The sequence below is a fragment of the Monodon monoceros genome, unplaced genomic scaffold, assembly GCF_005190385.1.
Source record: "Monodon monoceros isolate NGI ecotype Baffin Bay Population unplaced genomic scaffold, NGI_Narwhal_1 Super_Scaffold_1, whole genome shotgun sequence".
NCBI classification, from domain to species: Eukaryota; Metazoa; Chordata; class Mammalia; order Artiodactyla; family Monodontidae; genus Monodon; species Monodon monoceros.
In genome coordinates this window covers 61,412,720-61,429,477 of record NW_021703765.1, presented here as the reverse complement: position 1 = coordinate 61,429,477, position 16,758 = coordinate 61,412,720, and the positions used below count along the sequence as shown (strand labels likewise).

Below are 16,758 nucleotides of genomic sequence, written 5' to 3'. Positions count from 1 at the left end.
AACGTTTTTCTACTGTAAACACAGTAAATGTTTCATCCGAACAGTAGATAACACAAGAGATCAGAAAAATCGTGGTACCACTGAGGTCAGTGGGTTTTGGTTGTGTTCCTCGCCTCCAGGCATCCCTGGAGGCACTTTTGTTTCTGTGCACTTAGGACCAGGCCCTGGCACACTACCCGCCATGCTACCTTGATGGCTTCGGGGATGTCACTAACGGCTCCTGGGTCCAAGCGAACCAGACGGGTCACCTCATTGCCGATAGCTTCTGTGTTTTTGAACCTGCAGGCAAAGAGGGTGTGGGTGGCAGACACTGAAGACGGGGGCTGGGGGAGCCCTGGACTAAGGGATGTGGACAACACCCAGTGACATCTGAGCACTGTGGCTACTGACATGGTGTTTACTGTGACCGGCTGTGACCCAAGGGCAGAACTCCTTGGAGCAGGAATGATCCTTCCAAGGATACCTCCCTTGGCCTGGCCCCCAAAGCACCCATCCACGTTGTGGCACCCGTGGGCCAGAAGGCACGCTAGCAGGTGGGAGGGTGGGTGCAAAGTGTTCAGGTGTGACCGCCCAAGGCTAAGGCAGGCAGCTGCTGCCTAAATACCGTCAGGCTGCGATCCTGTCCTGAGAAGGACTTAGGACCCGAAGAAGGAAGCAGTAAGTATGCACCATGGGCTCCGGGGAAGAAAGGCCCACCCTGCACGCAGGCACGTGGAGTCTACTGGGATTCAGCACAGGGGGCCTGGGAAGCCCCTCTCAGCACCTACCAGCCTGAGTCCTGTCCCTGTTAAGAGCTGCCTCAGGACAGCTCACAGGACACTCGGTTGCCAGCCGCCCCTCTGAGTAGCCTGCTGCCTGAAGATGCCACCCAGGAACCAACCCAGACCCCCCAGGCCTACCTCCCAGAGTAACCACAGGTGTTTCCTTTCCTCATCAAACAAGGTGAGGCCCTGGGGTGCCCTGATGTTATCTCCTCGGGCTCCGGGGTGCTGGGCCCCTGGCAGGACAGACCCTACCACTGCACAGGACTGGGGAGCATCTGGGGCTACGATGGCTCTTCCCTTACAGTCCTTGGCTGTGACACGTGCCCTCCCCCCGCCAGGTGCCTTGTGCTGGACCTCCGGCACGGCCTCTCAGGCAGCCCACCTGGCTGGCAGTTGCACGGCCAGATGAGGAGAGATGCTCCAGGCGAGGTTCACATTGTCCTTCCACTGCTTCTCGCTCAGGCTGATGTACTTGGACCTCCAGTTGGCCACGCTGCTCTCTCCAGCCTGGTCCAGCTCTAGCTCTGGGGCTGACAGTGGGTTGTACCACGTGATGAGACGCTCGATCTCAGTGGCCTGGTGAGGGACACAGACACGGATGTGCCTCTGCATGGCCCGCGCCCCTCCCCCGCCCCAGCGCTGCAGGCATGGCGCACGGGCCTCACCAGCAGGGACAGCAGCAGCGTCCGGCGCTTCATGTAGTACTTGTGCAGCTGGGAGCCCCGGTTGGTCTTCTTGGACATGCCTGGGGATGGGGGGGGGCACAGAGTGTCCCTTGGAGCTGCTCTATGACCCTGAGGACCCAAGGGACCCGGCAGCAAAGCCCCACCGACCTGACTTCTTGGAGATGGTGGACATGCCACTAGACAGTGGGTAGGTGTTGATCCAGCCCTGTGTAGCCTGCTGGCGCGAGCCAACCGCTATGTCCAGATTGCTCCGGGTGTCCTGGTTATCTGTGGGCAGACACAGCATTCTAGAAAGAGGTGTCTGGACCTTCACCACAGACAAAGCAGCTGTGGGGGAGCAGGTGGGGGAGATGGCCGGTGACGGCTTCCCTGGACGAACCAGGCGTCTGCAAACTTCCTCATGGACCACTGCAGATGGAAGCTTTCTAAAGTGTGTTATGTTCCCCTGAGCCCAAAGCAAAGCAAATCGAGGAGCCGCCTTGATCATAATTATGGCACTGACCTCCCAGTGTCCTCCTACATGGCGATGACTCGGGGACCCGTGGGGACAGATGGCAGGGCTGCCTGCCCTGCTCTGAGTGGAGCCAAGAGCTGCTTACAATCACCGTGCCTGCTTTTCCCTTTCGTGGCGGCCAGGCTGTCCACGTGGGTCTGCCTGCAGAGACATGCGCCTCCCCCAGCCTGGGCGCGTGACCAGCTACATGCTTCAGAGAAACAAGAGCAGGGCTTCCTCCTGTGGGGGCGGCTGCTGGCTCCCACTTCAGCGCCTTTCCCTGACCCCGTCCACCCTCCATGCTCCAAGATGCAGCTCACATGTCACCTCTTCCAGAAACCTGCCCCTGGTCCCCAACTGCTGCAGGGCAAGTGCCTGTCCTCAGGGGACATTCCCACGACCCCCCATGTTGGAGTCACCTGCCGGTAAGACTGGCCCCACCAGGTGACAATGGACCGTGCCCTATCCCTCCCAGCACATAGGCCGTAGTCCAATACAGACTGTCGGGCATGCAGGGGGCCCCTGAGAATGGCCCCGTGCTGGAAAGTTACACTGGGGGGTGTCTGCCTGTCTGCTTGGAGACCCTGCCCTCCTTCCTGCTCCCCAGCAGCGGCCAGAGAAGAGGTGACCGGGCAGGCATGGGCCTCTGGTGACCATGCAGCACAGCTGAGGCTGGGGCTCACCTGGGGGAACAAGCTGGCTGGCGGTCAGGTACTTCTTATCTGAGAACATGGCGGTCCAGAACTTAATCATTATGCTTATGTCCTCACGCAGCCTCTTCTCTCCCTGCGTAGGGAACTTTGGGGGACAACTGCAAACAGCCAGGGACGAGGGTGAGTGCCAGGGTCTAGGAGTCAGGAAGCGCGGCAAGGTGGGGCGCGCAGCCTCCTAATGACAAGTTGGGCCACTAAGCCGGGGGTCGGCACCCAGCAGGCCGAGTGACCCAGGCCTGGGGGCTGGGGGTGGGGTGGGGGCAGCACCTGAAGTAGTCGAAGGCAGTGGAGTAGATCTTCTCGCGGAGCACGTTGCGGATGGTCGCATTGGGAAGCACGTCCGCGTGCAGAAGGGCCAGGCCGAGGGTCAGCAGCCTGCAAGAGGGCCCCGGTCAGCGAGTGGTGCCTCCTGCAAACCTCTCCCTGAGCTCAGGGCCCACCTGCAGGCGGCAGAGCCCTCCCGCCAGGGCTGTGGATCGGGCAGGTGGTCACCTGTCTGGGGTTACTGTACCCTGATGCCTTACGTAAGGTTTTTTAAACCTTCACTTTTGTTGGGGGGAAAACAACATGTGTGTGACTCTGCCCCTCGGCCAGAAGCTTTGGTCCCACAAACTGCAAACCACTCCCTGAGGTACCATCACCTACGGGGACTATGAAGGTAGAACTCAGGTTCTAAGAGCAATCTGCTTGGATTCTGCAAGATCAGAGCTGCCCTGCAGGCATCCGCAGACGCGCTGGTCAGGAATGGGCAGCCCTCCTGCTCGTCTCCATGGCCACTTCCCATGGCTGGGACGGTCCAGCATGGATCCTCTCCTACTAACCCATTCTCGTTGCAATTTGTAAAAGTATAGGTCCACAACAGACTGAAAATTAGGGAAAAAGAGAACTAGCCCTTGGGTACTGGTTTGAGAAGCACGGCCCGAGGGCGTGCCCAGTGGGCTTCAGGAACATGAGTCAAGAGCTCAGGGAGGGGAACAGGTAGAGGGAGTGGTGCCCACCTGCAGGGGCCCCTCACCCTCCTTCCATCTGACCCCCCAGGTATCTGCAGGCCCAGTCAAGAGCCCTCCCCATGCCAGGCCAGGCCCTCCTGCTGTGTCCACAGCGCCCCTGACCACCGCACCTGGTTTGAGGCCCACTGGGCCACATGCTGCCTATTGGGGTGTGTGCCCTCCCCCGGTGTTGCTGGTTTTGCACAGGGCTTGGTGTGCAATTGGCACAATCGGCCCCAGAGGGTAATGGGCCTGAGCTGTCACACCAGGCTCTGCCACACAGCTGGCCGTTTTTCCCTCTCCAGTGTGTCACCAGAATCCTTTTGCTGCTGCCCACCCCCAGCGTTTGGCTGGCCGGGTCCCCACATGAAGCACCTCCTGCGCACTTCCCTGCTGTGGACAGCACGCCCCGAGAGGGCGTGGTGGCCTCGGCCATCATGTGCGGATGCCCTTCCCAGGGGCCCTGCATGTACTGGGGGCTCGGTCAGTTTCTGGTGAACAAGTGACCAACCACAGGAAACCCGGGGGAGCAGGCCCTGAGGTGAGCTCTCACTTGAAGCGGGGCCCGATGGCCGCCACATGCCGGTTCATGCTCCCCGCAGTGCCCCCAATGCTCAGAGACATGGACCGCTGCAGTAGGCTGGAGAAGATCTCCACCTGATCAGAGCTGCAGTACTTGGCAATCTCGAACCGCTGCACCAGGAACTGGACGGAAAGGGATACGCTGCTGGTGGGGCCATGTTGCTGGCGGGGCCAGGTGGCCGCCCACCCTCGAGCCACCACTGCCTGCCAAGGAGGGGCTCAGGCCCACAGGAGGGCAGGTGGGGTCTACGGGGCAAAGGGACGAGACCGGCGGGGCGTGGGGAGAGAGATGGGCCAGCTACCCCCGAGGTGGGGCAGTCTTCAACCTGGAGTCCCAGGGCAGCCCCCGACCCCGGGGAAGAGTGGGTGGAGCACAGGGGAGACGGGGGCACGTACATCGATCCAGATGCAGTGAGGGGTCACCTCGGGGGCACAGGGTTTGGGCTGACTGGCTTCCGACGCAGCCAAGGGGTCTGCTTCCTTTATCTCCGCAGAAAACAGGCCGAACTTCTGCTCCACTGTCATCTGCCAGGCCCCCGCCATCTCCCGCATGAACTGCAAGAATGCAGGTGTTAGCCCCTCCGTGGGGCGCAGAAAGAGGCTTGCTGGTTTTTTTGGGGGTTTTTTGCAGTACGCGGGCCTCTCACTGTTGTGGCCTCTCCCGTTGCGGAGCACAGGCTCCGGATGCGCAGGCTCAGCGGCCATGGCTCACGGGCCCAGCCTCCTCCCGGACCGGGTCACGAACCCGTGTCCGCTGCATCGGCAGGCGGACTCTCTACCACTGCGCCACCAGGGAAGCCCCGTTTTGTTTTTTTAATCATAAAAGGAATATATGCTCACTGAACAAAATTTAGAAAATCGAGGAAGGTATGAAGAAAACATAAATCACTAAGATCTCCCCATGATCCCACTTTCCAGCCTTTTTTCACCAGAAGCCCCTCCTGGACCACAGCCAGGAGGTGTCCTGCTTTGTGGTGCAGCCCACCTGTGACAGCACTGCCTGGAAACCACGCAGGGGAGGCCGCCTGCTCAGGGCCTCCGGGCTGGCAGTGGCAGGGGCGTAGCGGGCTCCAGAACCCAGTTCCTCCTCTCTACCCCCATGGACCCCACACGACAACTTTATGCCGCTAACCGGGCTCAGGGAAGAACTGTGGGGGCCGAGTGGAGCCTGTGACCCCACCAGCCTGGGTGAGGGGTTCGCAGGGGAGCAGCCTCTGTGGCCTGACAACAGCCAGCGGCTCCTTCCAGGGCATCCAGAGCCCCTGCGGGGACACGGGGACCCCATCCCTCCTCCCATTCCATGGCTGCTCAGGGTGCCAGGCAGCCAGTCTCAGGTCCCCTCGCCCACTCATTAGCAGGAGTGAGCAGTGGGAGTCGGGGCAGCCCTGAGGAAGAAGGCAGGGAGGTGACGCTCGCATCTGCCCTCCTCCCTGCCTGCAGGCACAGAAGCCATCTGGAGGCCATGAGGTGAGGACAGAGTCCAGCGCAGACAGAAGCCCATCCACGACACAAGGATGGACTCCCGGCGGTCGCCCCTGCAGCCAAATGTGTTGCAGGGTGGAGGATAAGGGAGCAGCCCACCAGGTTGCCTGCCCACCATTTGTATCCCTGTCCTGGTCGCCACCTTGGCCAGGGCCTGCCTTCCAGGCTCGGGGCATGAGTGTGAACAAACACAACTCAGGTCCAGGCTGACTAGAAGCAGCCTACAGACTGCACGGCGCTCTCCGCTGGGGGCAAACAGCCGTGAAGGGAAGCGGGGACGGCGTGGCAGCATTTCAGGCAGGGCGGCTGGGGAGACCCCAGGTGGAGGACACAGCTCAGACCAGCCCTGGAGAAAACCTGTTTGAGGACAGCGCTGCCGGGGAGGGAGCGGCACCCGCAGTCTAAAGCAGGAGCCCACCGGGGCCGGGACAGCAGGGATTGCGGGGTGCCTGTGGCGGCAACAGGGGGCAGAGGGGCCTTGCTGGTCAGACACCGTCCACCTCTGTTCTGCGTGAGCACAAGCAGCATGGACAAGTCCGGGCGTGGGAGGGTCCTGATCTGACCCATTTTCCTGGCTCCTCTGTGTAGAGAAGGTGGAGGGGCCTGGGGGGAAAGCAGGGGCTGGGTTGTCTCCAAGTGCAGGGGAGAGACAGGGGCTGGGCCGGGCTGCTGGGAGGTGGTCAGATTCTGAAGATGCTTTAAAGATAAAAGGTAGACCTGACAGGATTCGCTAAGGCTCGCCGTGGAGTGTCGGGGGGCAGAGAGGGCCATGAGGATTTTGTCTGGGCGTTTACAGACTGCGGGACGGTGGGGGCCAGTCTGGGCCTGTGCTCTTGTTACAGGTTACAGAACCAGGGGACCAGAATTCTTTCCTGTCTCAGTGGAACGAAGGCCCAGACCCTTGTGCTATATGAGACCAATAAGATTGCTCAGGCTTTATCTCCCCACGAATGCAAAAGACTCCAGCAGCACCCACCTCTGAGTTGGGGCTACTGACGATTTTTGTTTTCTTGTTTGTGCTCATACCTTCCAACTGCTCCATAACCAGCAAACATTGGCAGATAATAGAAAAAATGAAACACCAGGGTGCAGTGATACTAAAGACATAGAAATATAGGGGAACGGCCCCCACTTTGGGGTGTGGAGCATAGCTGGGCCTGCACAGCAGATCGTTGCAGAGGCCAGGAGCAGGGAGACAGACAGCCTTCAGCCATGAGCCAACAGCAAGAGCTTGGTGACACCAAACCCACACATAGCTGTCGGGCTGTTGAGGAGGGCAGGTGAAGAGCTGCCAAGAGCTGCTTTCCAGAGAGAGATCACATTTCCCTGGGAAGGATGAGCCCAACAGCCCGGGGCCAGCACTAGGTCTGGCACGAGTGGTGGATGGACCTGCCAAGGCCGAAACCTCAAGCCAGCCGAGCTACTGATGATGGCAGAGGCAGGCGACAGACTGGAGTCTGACAGACCCCAAATGACATAGCAATTTGCTTGGCATAAAAACCCCTCCTTGGGGACTTCCCTGGTGGCTCAGTGGTTAAGAATCTACCTGCCAATGCAGGGGACACAGGTTTGATCCCTGGTCTGGGAACATCCCACATACTGCGGAGCAACTAAGCCTGTGTGCCACAACTACTAAGCCTGTGCTTTAGAGCCTGTGAGCCACAACTACTGAGCCTGCATGCCACAACTACTGAAGCCCATGTGCCTAGAGCCTATGCTCCACAACAAGACAAGCCACTGCAATGAGAAGCCCGTGCATTTCAACGAAGAGTAGCCCCTGCTCACCGCAACTAGAGAAAAAAAAAAAAAAAAGGAAGATGTGAAAGTGTGCTGTAAAGCAGGAAGAACCCACCCTTCTTGCCAAGATGAGCCCCTCGGGGGTGCGGCCTTCACTTCAGCCACCAGGCACAAGGAGAAGATAAAGCAGCAGGGCCCCTCAGTCTCCACTGTTTTTCTAAACACAGTGTCAGGTCCACGGTCACAAACTTGAACACAGATGACCCTGATGCTAGAACTAACCGACCAGATAAGGATTTTCAAATAATTATCATAAATATGTTTAGAGATTTACCAGAAAAGATAGAAAGAAAAGGTGAGATTCTCGGGAAAGAAATACAAAGTATAAAAAAGAAACTGAAATACTAGATCTGAGGATTATGATATCTGAAATAAAATACATTAAAAATGGTTTAACGGGCTTCCCTGCTGGCACAGTGGTTGAGAGTCCGCCTGCTGATGCAGGGGACACGGGTTCGTGCCCTGGTCCGGGAAGATCCCACATGCCACAAAGCGGCTGGGCCCGTGAGCCATGGCCGCTGAGCCTGCACGTCCGGAGCCTGTGCTCTGCAATGGGAGAGGCCACAACAGTGAGAGGCCCGCATACCGCAAAAAAAAAAAAAAAAAAAAAAAGGTTTAACAACAGAATGAATAAGGCAGGAGGAAGTACTAGGGAACTGGAAGGAGGCCAATGAAAATGGACCAAAGCGAGAGAAAGAATAAAAACAACCCAAGAGAATGCTGATGACCCTCGGACACTGCCATCGTCACAACATCTGCACCACAGGCGTTCCTGGAGCCCAAGTGAGAAGGAGCGAACCAGGTAAAAAATATATTTAATGAAATACTGGCCTGAAACTTTCCAAGTCTGATGAAAAACCTGACATCTCTAGATTTAGGAAGCTCAAGGAATCCCAACATAAAATACACAGAAAACCACATCCAAGCACAACAGAGTCAAACTATTAAAAATCAAAGATAAAAAAACCCTAAGAATAGCTAAAAGGAAAAACAAACAATAGCACATACTGAGAAAGGAAGATAATTTGTGGATTTCTCCCCAGGAACAATGCAAGCCAACAGATGATAGATGTGTGTAACATGCCAAAGGCAATTTAGGATCACAGACCCAGGAAGAACAGCCAAAGCACGAGATGAAGGTGAACTAGGCTGCAAGTTCACTCCCGCCACCTGCAGCCCAGGAAGCGCTGAGGAGAACTACAGACCCAGGCTTACAGAGGTAAGTGAGGACGGGAAACTGTCTGGATACACCCATAAGGCTTAGGAAAAACATTTGACAACACAGACAGCACTGTTACAAGGCGTGTATCACACAGCAGTGAACACAGATGAAGACAATACACGCACGGGTCCTGACCGAGCGGGACGTAGCTGTGACTGAAGAGCCCCTGCCCTGCAGTGACAACAGCTGCCGTGAGGTGGGCCAGGTCAGCTCATCCTCACAAAGACTCGGCGCAGACCCCTTGCCATCACCCTCGACACACAGGCAGGGACCTGCCCTGGAACCCTGAAGACAGCACAGCCAGCTAGGCGAGAGCCCAGACCCAACCGACTTCCCTCCTGAGGGGCAGGGGCCAGTGTCTCTGCTCCCCACACACCCGACTTGGCCCCTCCACAGACGCCCGCCACCGTGAGCTGGACACAAACTCCGTGAGGAGGTACGACTACGGCCGGCCACCTCCACGCCTGGAACACTCCAGTTCCATCCTTGGAAGTTATCCAGCTGACCCTCAGGGGCAAAAAACACAGAACACTCCTTCTGACCACTTATCTCATTATCTTAAGAAACTCAGAAAAAACATGTCAAATCCCATTACTGTGAAAATTAATGGGATCTTTGAAAAATAAATCTGTTCTTAGGTGTTCATCCCATCAGCTGAAAGGGTGTGTAGACCCTCCCCGTGGGCCCCCTCCAGCAGGAGGGCTGCTGTCCCAGAGTCAGCAGGTAGGACGCGGGTCACTGTGGATAAACACAAGTGTCCACTTGTGGAGAAATGGCTCCCCCTGCCGAGCTTTGGAAAAATAACAGCTTCAAGCACCACTGGGTCCTTTAACACACTCCCTCTGGTCCCAGTGACAGTCCTGTGGGCAGGCTTTAATATCACAGTCTTGCTTACATATGAGGCCCTGTAGGATGAGGGGCTTTCCCGGGGTCTCCATGCTTGTCATCCAAGGGGCCAGGACTGATTCTCCACCTCTCACCCCGCAGCCGCCTGCAGCCGGCATCTTACCGGCACTTCCACTCCATTCTTGCCAGCCAGCAGCCACTCCCAGCAGGCCAGGGCCGTCTCCATGCCGTGCTCGTTGAACATCTGGAGGGGACCCCAGCACAGGTGATGGAGGAGCTGCGGGTCACAGTCTGGAACCAAATGCATGCTGTTCAGAGGCCCCGACAGGTCGACCCACAGCCTCCCTGGGTCAGCAGGACAATTGGCACCAGCCGGAACAGCGCTGGCCTTTTAATTACAGCCCCACCCCAGTCCCGTGCGTGACGCCGCAGGGATCTCCTGGGGGAGCGCTGGCTCTCTGCGTGGCCAGGACTCGCTCCCTGGGACAGCAAGGTGGCCCGGGCCTGGGCGGTACCTTTGCTGCTGATGAGCATGGCTGTCAGCTTGAACATGGCCTCTGTGTAGTGCTGAGGGTCACCCGCGCCCAACGCTGCCTTCAGCTCCTGGACCATCATTTTGTTCAGGTCAGACGTCTGGCCTGTGGCGTCTGAGAAGCGGATCATCCCATACACCTGTGGAAGGTCAGCGGAGGCACATGTGGCCTGGCCACCCAGACCACGGGGCTTCGTTGCCCACGCGGAGTGACAGGCTCGTCTGGGTGCTGCCGCCACCGCGCATGGTGCCCCGGAACTCCTCCTCTAGAAACAAGTGCTGCTCCCACCATTCTGGACAGTCCCCGAGGGCGGGGACCCGGCCCTGATGTCTGAATCCAACACTGAGCTACAGCAGAGCTGCCTGCACGTGGGCTGAACAAGATCAGCCACGCACTTCTTGAGTCGGACATTACTTTTTTTCCCAAGAAAGGTGTTGCTCTCTTATTCACAAGACTTGACTAGAGAGGAGCTCCCACTCCTTCCAAGAACCAAACCTTCCCCCCAAGACAGACCTCCCGCCCCCACCAGGAAGGAGAGGACGCTAGAGGGCCCCGACCCGGCGGGCGGCTACCTCGCCTGCGTAGCGGTTGCGCAGGTTGAGGGATGCCATGAAGTTGGAGTAGTCCTTCTTCACGCAGGCTGGCCGCTCCGTGAGCTGAGTCGCCTGCAGAGACGGGACAGTGACTGCACACCCTCGTGGCCAAAGCCCAGTGCAGTGAGGCTGTCATGCTCAGACCCGGGTTATTAAAATCTCCAGCAATTGCAAGTGAATAAAATGAAACACCTCTAAACACGCTCTGGGGTCTGCCAGGTCGCATGGAAAACAGAGTTTTAAACATTTTACTCTGAAACATCTCCGGAAGGCAGCTGGGACTACAGCTTTGCTCCATGACCAGCTACTTCACCCCCACTGGTGTGGCTGCCCACACTTGGAAGGGACCTCGGCTCACATGGCCCCCACTTCCCCTGCCTTGGCCTCGCCTCTCCAGTCTGCCCACCCCTCCAGGCCCCTCCTCCAGCTGGACCTGCCCAGTGTCCCCAGGGCCACCTCACACTGTCCCTTCAGCTCTGTTCCCTACACACCAGCACAGCCAGTCATCATACACGGACACTACTGGAGACAACCAACCCTCAGATGCTGAGGTTTTGGGCAACTTTTTATTTTGGGGTGGTAGGGGTGGGGGGAAAGAAGGTCAGGGGAAAGGATATAAACAGTAAAACTGAACCACAAACAAAAAATACACGGTTTTCTCATAAAAATTTTAAGCTGGTTCATTTTTAAAAAGGTGACCTGAGAGTGCATTACATTTTTTGGAGACAGTGGCCTGGAGCAGGCATGTGTGGGAAACTGGCTCTGCCACTCACTGTCCCTGACCTCGGCCTGCTCCCCAGGAAGTGGGGACACGGGGTCCTCTCGCCAGGCTGAGCACAGTCCTGAGGGACTGAGAGCTGCCAGACCCTCCCTTGCATCTCTCTGACCCCGCTCCTGTGCCCAAATCAACCCCCAGCCCACTCCCCTCTGGGCGGAGAGGTCAGCCAGGCCACAGGCTGCACCTTCTGCAGGGCAGGGGCTCTAGGGCCGGGGTCTCCCAACAACCAGCAATCAAAACACAAGATAAAAACGGTCCTTCCCTCCTGAGCAACAGGAAAGGGAAAAACCTAACCTAAATCTACTTTTCTGTGGAAAAATCCCGAAATCTTTTAGGCAACATCACCTTGGACCAGGACCGAGCCCTGCTGGCCTCTGCCCGCATCCTCAGCCTGCCTAAGGGGCGGCTCCCTTCCCACCTGGGCGCCTGGCCTCCCCTGACCCCAGAGCGGGCAGCATAGAGGTGCATGTGGCCACCTGGGCTCCCACGGACCGCAGAGGCCCTGCACTGGGCCCCAGGGTTGGGAGACGCCAAATCGCACCACTGCCGGACAGGCCACTGCTGCCAACCACCAGCTTTGAGGCGAGTCTCTGATCTGGTTCAGAGGGAACCCCTCAGTGCACGTGCTGCCCCTAAATGAACCTCGAGCAGAACGAGACGAAGCCAAGGACGTGGGGTGCAGCTCGGTCCAATGGATGGCCAGGCCAGCGTGACCATAAAACGTGCTGACCGTGTCCAGCAGGAAACTTTGTCCGTCATGGACCTGATCCTGATAAAGGATCAACCTTAGAGCTCCGTCAGAAACATGGTGAGCAGCTCCCCCGAGCCTGGGGTCTGCCACAGACACCGCAAGCTCCCCATATGGGGGCAGGGCTCCCACGGCTGGAGACCCCGCTCCCCAGAGGCACACGTACCCCAAGGGTGGTGTTCTGCTTGTTGTAGCTGGCAAACTGAAGGATGCTCTCGGTGGCCATGGCCAGCCCCGTGTGCTGCGACAGCCCCGACACCCAGTTCTGGTGTTTGTTCAGGTATTCCTGAGACGGGGAAGCACCGTGTTATTTTAAAGGTAAAAGCAAGCCTTATGAAGCACGTGTGAGGCGGGGGAGGGAACCCTGGCTCTAAGGCTGGCGTCGCCCGCCCTGATCCACTGAAGAGATGGCTCCGCTCGGGCTACCACTCCCTTGGGACCAGAGCCAGAGCCAGCCACTGTTCCTGCTGGCCTGCCGGGCTCCTGGCCATGCCACTCTCACCCAGCCCACATGCACCCCTAGTCCTGCCTACCATAAGCGGTCAGCTCCCCTGGGCCTGCCCCCCAGTCCCACCGCACCTGCCCTCCTGGCCCCTGACCAGCATGCTCACCCCACAGGGTGTCCCATTACCCTGGGCCTGGACCAGTGTTCCTGGTCTGCTAGTTCACACCAGTGCTGTCGGTATTTCCAGCACGCTGTCTGGCTACAGCCTTGCTCTTTGGTGATTTCAAGAAAGTACCTGTAGGTGAGACTTGGTGACTGTGGGCGCCCACTTCATGGCCTCCTGCAGGATCATCGCACAGCGCGCAGCAAAGTCCTTGACGATGCTCTGGAAGAGGGTGCGCCGGGCTGTCAGAGCTTAGTGAACACAGGGCTGGACCATGTGTCCCAGAGCCTTGTGTTGAAGTTCGAACCCCCGGCCCACCTCTCGCGCTTCGCAGGTGTCGGGAACGGTAATGCGATAGGGGGCGTCCGGAATGTCGTAGTAAGGCTGGTCCTTGTGAATATCCTGAAAGCACACAGGTCCCTCTTCCAAAGCAGGTCCCTGCGCAGCACCTCCCTCCCTTCCCCCACCCCTCCCATCTGTGATGGGAGCCCCCCAACCCCCCATTCACGGCTTGTGGCATGAGCTAGGTTCAGAAGGGTGGGCGGGGTACTCACGGCGTTCAGTGACAGCGACAGGGTCTGCAGGATGTCCAGCATGGTCTTCAGCACCGTCCCGCTCCAGAGCAAGTGGGGGAATCTGCACCCAGAGCCACCTCTCAGGGCCCAGAAGCCACCTGTCCAAGGAGCTGTGCTCCTTAAGGCCCCTCACCCCTCCTGCTGCCCAGCCCCGGCCCCCCCCCCAGCCCCATCATCTTGGTTATGCGCTGGCCAGACCACTCCCTGCTTCCCACAGGGATCCTCCCTGTTTTCAACCAAGGCCACTGTACCCTCACGTGGAACATGGCAGGACAGGTGACCCTCGAACAATGGGGGGCTGGGGGTGCCGACCCTCCACACAATAGAAAATTTGCTTGTAACTTACAGCTGGCCTGCCGTTTCCGCAGTTCCACAACTGTGGCTTGTGTAGCACTGCAGTGTTTACCACTGAAACCCCCCCGCTGCTCAAAGCAGGTGGCCCTGGGCCAAGGGAAGCAGGCTGCAGGCTCGGTGGCCTGGCTCAGACACACCCTCCGGCCCTACCTGGATGGGCACATGGTGTCTGCTGCAGGCTCCGGGGATGCCTGCGGGAGCTGCAGGCAGGCCTGGCATGGCAGTGCACTGAGGCTGGCCCAGCCCACCATGAGGGCCCTCACCTGGGAGGACCCGTTCCATGAGCCTGCCGTGCCTCTCAATACAGCAAGGAAAGCCCAGGGTGGAACCAGCTCAGAGTGAGCTCCCCTCCTCCTAAGGGCCTGGGAGAAACTAATTCCACCAGGTCCTTTGGCCAGGCCCTGCGCTGGGAGACGGCACTTAGGATGGCTGTGAGCATCCCAGAGTGAGCCCAGAGCCCTGCAGCAGGGAGGGTGGGATCCCAAGAACAGGGACATGACACCCGGTCAGGAGATGTGCTCTAAGTAGCACCGACCACTCTGAACAGGGGAGGGTTAGGCCACTGACTCCTCACTTGCCAACATCCTGTGGGGGCTGCCCCGCCCTTTGAGAGCTGTGACTCTGAGTCCACTTTTCTCTGTACTGATGATGCAAGGTCGACCCTTCCCTGCATCCCAAATCTAGACGTGTGCACACAAACATACGCACACACACATGCACACACGTGAACACACGCACAGCACCAGAAGGAAACCGAGCTCACTTGTCCACCAGCCCGGACAGGTACTTGTCGGCCACTCTCCGGATGCGCTTGTGGATGTGGTTGAAGTTCACCAGCAAGAACTGCGCATGGCGCTCCAGCTCCTCCTCGTTCTCCTTGGTCTTGGCCTGGATTCAGAAGAGACAGGTTGCAGGCCCTGCACGGCCCCGGCAGGCGTGCACTGGCGCTCCAACAAGGCTTACTTTATCTGCCATCATGTTCAGGAAGGCATCAAACACCTTGTCGGCAACGGCGATCACGCACTGCATCATCCCTGCAACAGGAGGGCAGGGCATCAAAAGAGGGGACCACCATCTCATCTATCGCTGATACAACACTGTCCCCCAAACTCTCAGCTTTACTTGCATTTCCCCCCATGGCCCCCTTTCTGTCCCGGGACCCAGTCCAGGGCACCCCTTGGCATCCGCTCAGCACGGCTCTGAGCCCAGTAGTCTGTGCTGATTCCTTAGGCTTTCCAGTCTTTCTGTCCTCCCCACTTCTAAAGGGCACAGGCATCTTGTAGGGTGTCCTTCAATCAAGGTGTGTGTGATGATCGCTCATGCCTGGACCAAGCTCATGGGATTTTAGATGAAATGCCCTCCTGGTCGCATCTTATGGGGGTAGGGTGAAGTCGGTGCCCCCGTCACTGGTGGGCTGGCCCTGAATGCTCCCTCTACCCTCAGATGCGAGTCCCCAGGTCCAGCCCTCACTCTGGGGCAGGGAGTGGGGGGCAGCGGCTCCCGAGAACCTGTACACGTCAAGCTGCGCAGAGCCCCCCACTTCTCCTGGAAACCATCTATCAGTGTGTTCTGTGGCAGCTGTCCCTCTGGTTCTTGTCGACATTTTCTATCTTCCGCATTCTTTCTCCTTTTAGCAACTGGAATTCCACCTGAAGGCGTGTCCCTCCCCGTGTTTTATTTATTCAACCGTCTAGTCAGTAGGGACTCACGAATGCTCATCATTTGTGTGGCTGCTCCCTCTGGTCGGCTCCTGGGCCCTGCAACACACCTCCCCACCTTCTCCTTCTCTCTTTTTCCTCTTGTTTCGGCATGACCTTACTTTCTGGCCCTGCAAGGTGCCCTGGGCTCAGCCTATACTCTCCCTGCCCCAGCTCTCCCTAGAGCCACCATTCCTCCACGAAGCCCGGGTTCCTTCTACTGGAGAACAGTGTTCTGAGACCAAGATCTGGGCACTGGGTGTGGTCAGTGCTGATGGGGTAGAGCAGAGTTTTAAAAACAACAGCGGGAGAACCACAGTGTTGGCGAGAGAACTGTGAGAAAACACCAACATTTCCTCCACGACACACCTTGTGTAGCTAGGACGGTTGGTGGCCATCCCTGTGCTGCCAGCGGAGGGGGCTTCCGGGCCCCCCACTGTCCTTCCTCGCCAGCCCCACAGGAGTCAAACCAACCTCTGGACTGTTGTGCAGGGTCACATGGAGCAGCACCTCACAGTCCCTGAGGTGATTTCTCAAAAGATTTCTCCAAGGACTGATTTTTCAACAGAAGAAAAAAATGGTACCCGAGACACCTGGGAGTTAGTTCTCCATTAGCAAGAACAAGCTGCTCAAGTCGTCAGTGTGCTGATGGTGCTGGTGTGGGAAGGACTCCTCACTACTTTTTTTTTTGTTTAATTTATTCATTTTTATTTATTTATTTGGTTGCGCCGGGTCTTAGTTGCAGCAGTTGGGCTCCTTAATTGTGGCTCACAGGCTCCTTAGTTACGGCAGGCAGGCTCCTTAGTTGCGCCATGCAAACTCTTAGTTGCGGCATGCATGCAGGATCTAGTTCCCTGACCAGGGGTCGAACCTGGGCCCCCTGCATCGAACCCCTCCCCCCTGGGAGCTCAGAGTCCTATCCACTGTGCCACCAGGGAAGTCCTAAGACTCCTCACTACTAACTGTATCAATGCCAAATTTATTAACCTTAGAATCGTTACTCAGCATTCCTCAAAACATTTTCCCACACTGTTAATCAACCAGACCTTGTGGATCTAGCAAATCAAGGATGCTTGTAAAAAAAAAAAAAAAAAATCATCCATCCAAGGGCACTTGGAGAGTAAATTAGAAGAATGTGTAAAAAAGAGTAAATCCATTGAATAGTCTGTTCAGACTGGGGAATATCTGCAGGTATGTGTCCACTGACTCCAGGAAATTTCAGAAAGCATGATTCAAAAAAATGACTTTAAGAATAGTAAAACACTGTTCACTGAATCTGAAAAGCTAATTCTTTTTGC

General features: G+C 57.5%; 1 protein-coding gene across 6 annotated transcripts in view; it reads right to left on the bottom strand.

Annotated features, from left to right (window-relative positions):
* Positions 1–16,758, bottom strand: part of PI4KA (phosphatidylinositol 4-kinase alpha) — a 94,908-nt gene that overhangs the window by 10,736 nt on the left and 67,414 nt on the right. For all 6 annotated transcript variants that reach the window (XR_003792747.1, XR_003792748.1, XR_003792749.1 and 3 more), the window contains 17 exons: positions 14,727–14,797; positions 14,527–14,651; positions 13,389–13,470; positions 13,153–13,236; positions 12,967–13,056; positions 12,393–12,512; positions 10,680–10,772; positions 10,090–10,246; positions 9,738–9,865; positions 4,624–4,782; positions 4,199–4,350; positions 2,924–3,031; positions 2,627–2,754; positions 1,598–1,717; positions 1,430–1,509; positions 1,147–1,340; positions 189–279 (listed from right to left, as the gene is read on the bottom strand). Coding sequence is in view for 2 of the 6 variants with exons in the window: in XM_029217532.1 (XP_029073365.1) it covers positions 189–279; positions 1,147–1,340; positions 1,430–1,509; positions 1,598–1,717; positions 2,627–2,754; positions 2,924–3,031; positions 4,199–4,350; positions 4,624–4,782; positions 9,738–9,865; positions 10,090–10,246; positions 10,680–10,772; positions 12,393–12,512; positions 12,967–13,056; positions 13,153–13,236; positions 13,389–13,470; positions 14,527–14,651; positions 14,727–14,797 (1,982 nt within the window). In the remaining 4 variants the exon portion in view is untranslated. The remainder of the gene's footprint in view (positions 1–188; positions 280–1,146; positions 1,341–1,429; positions 1,510–1,597; positions 1,718–2,626; positions 2,755–2,923; positions 3,032–4,198; positions 4,351–4,623; positions 4,783–9,737; positions 9,866–10,089; positions 10,247–10,679; positions 10,773–12,392; positions 12,513–12,966; positions 13,057–13,152; positions 13,237–13,388; positions 13,471–14,526; positions 14,652–14,726; positions 14,798–16,758) is intronic.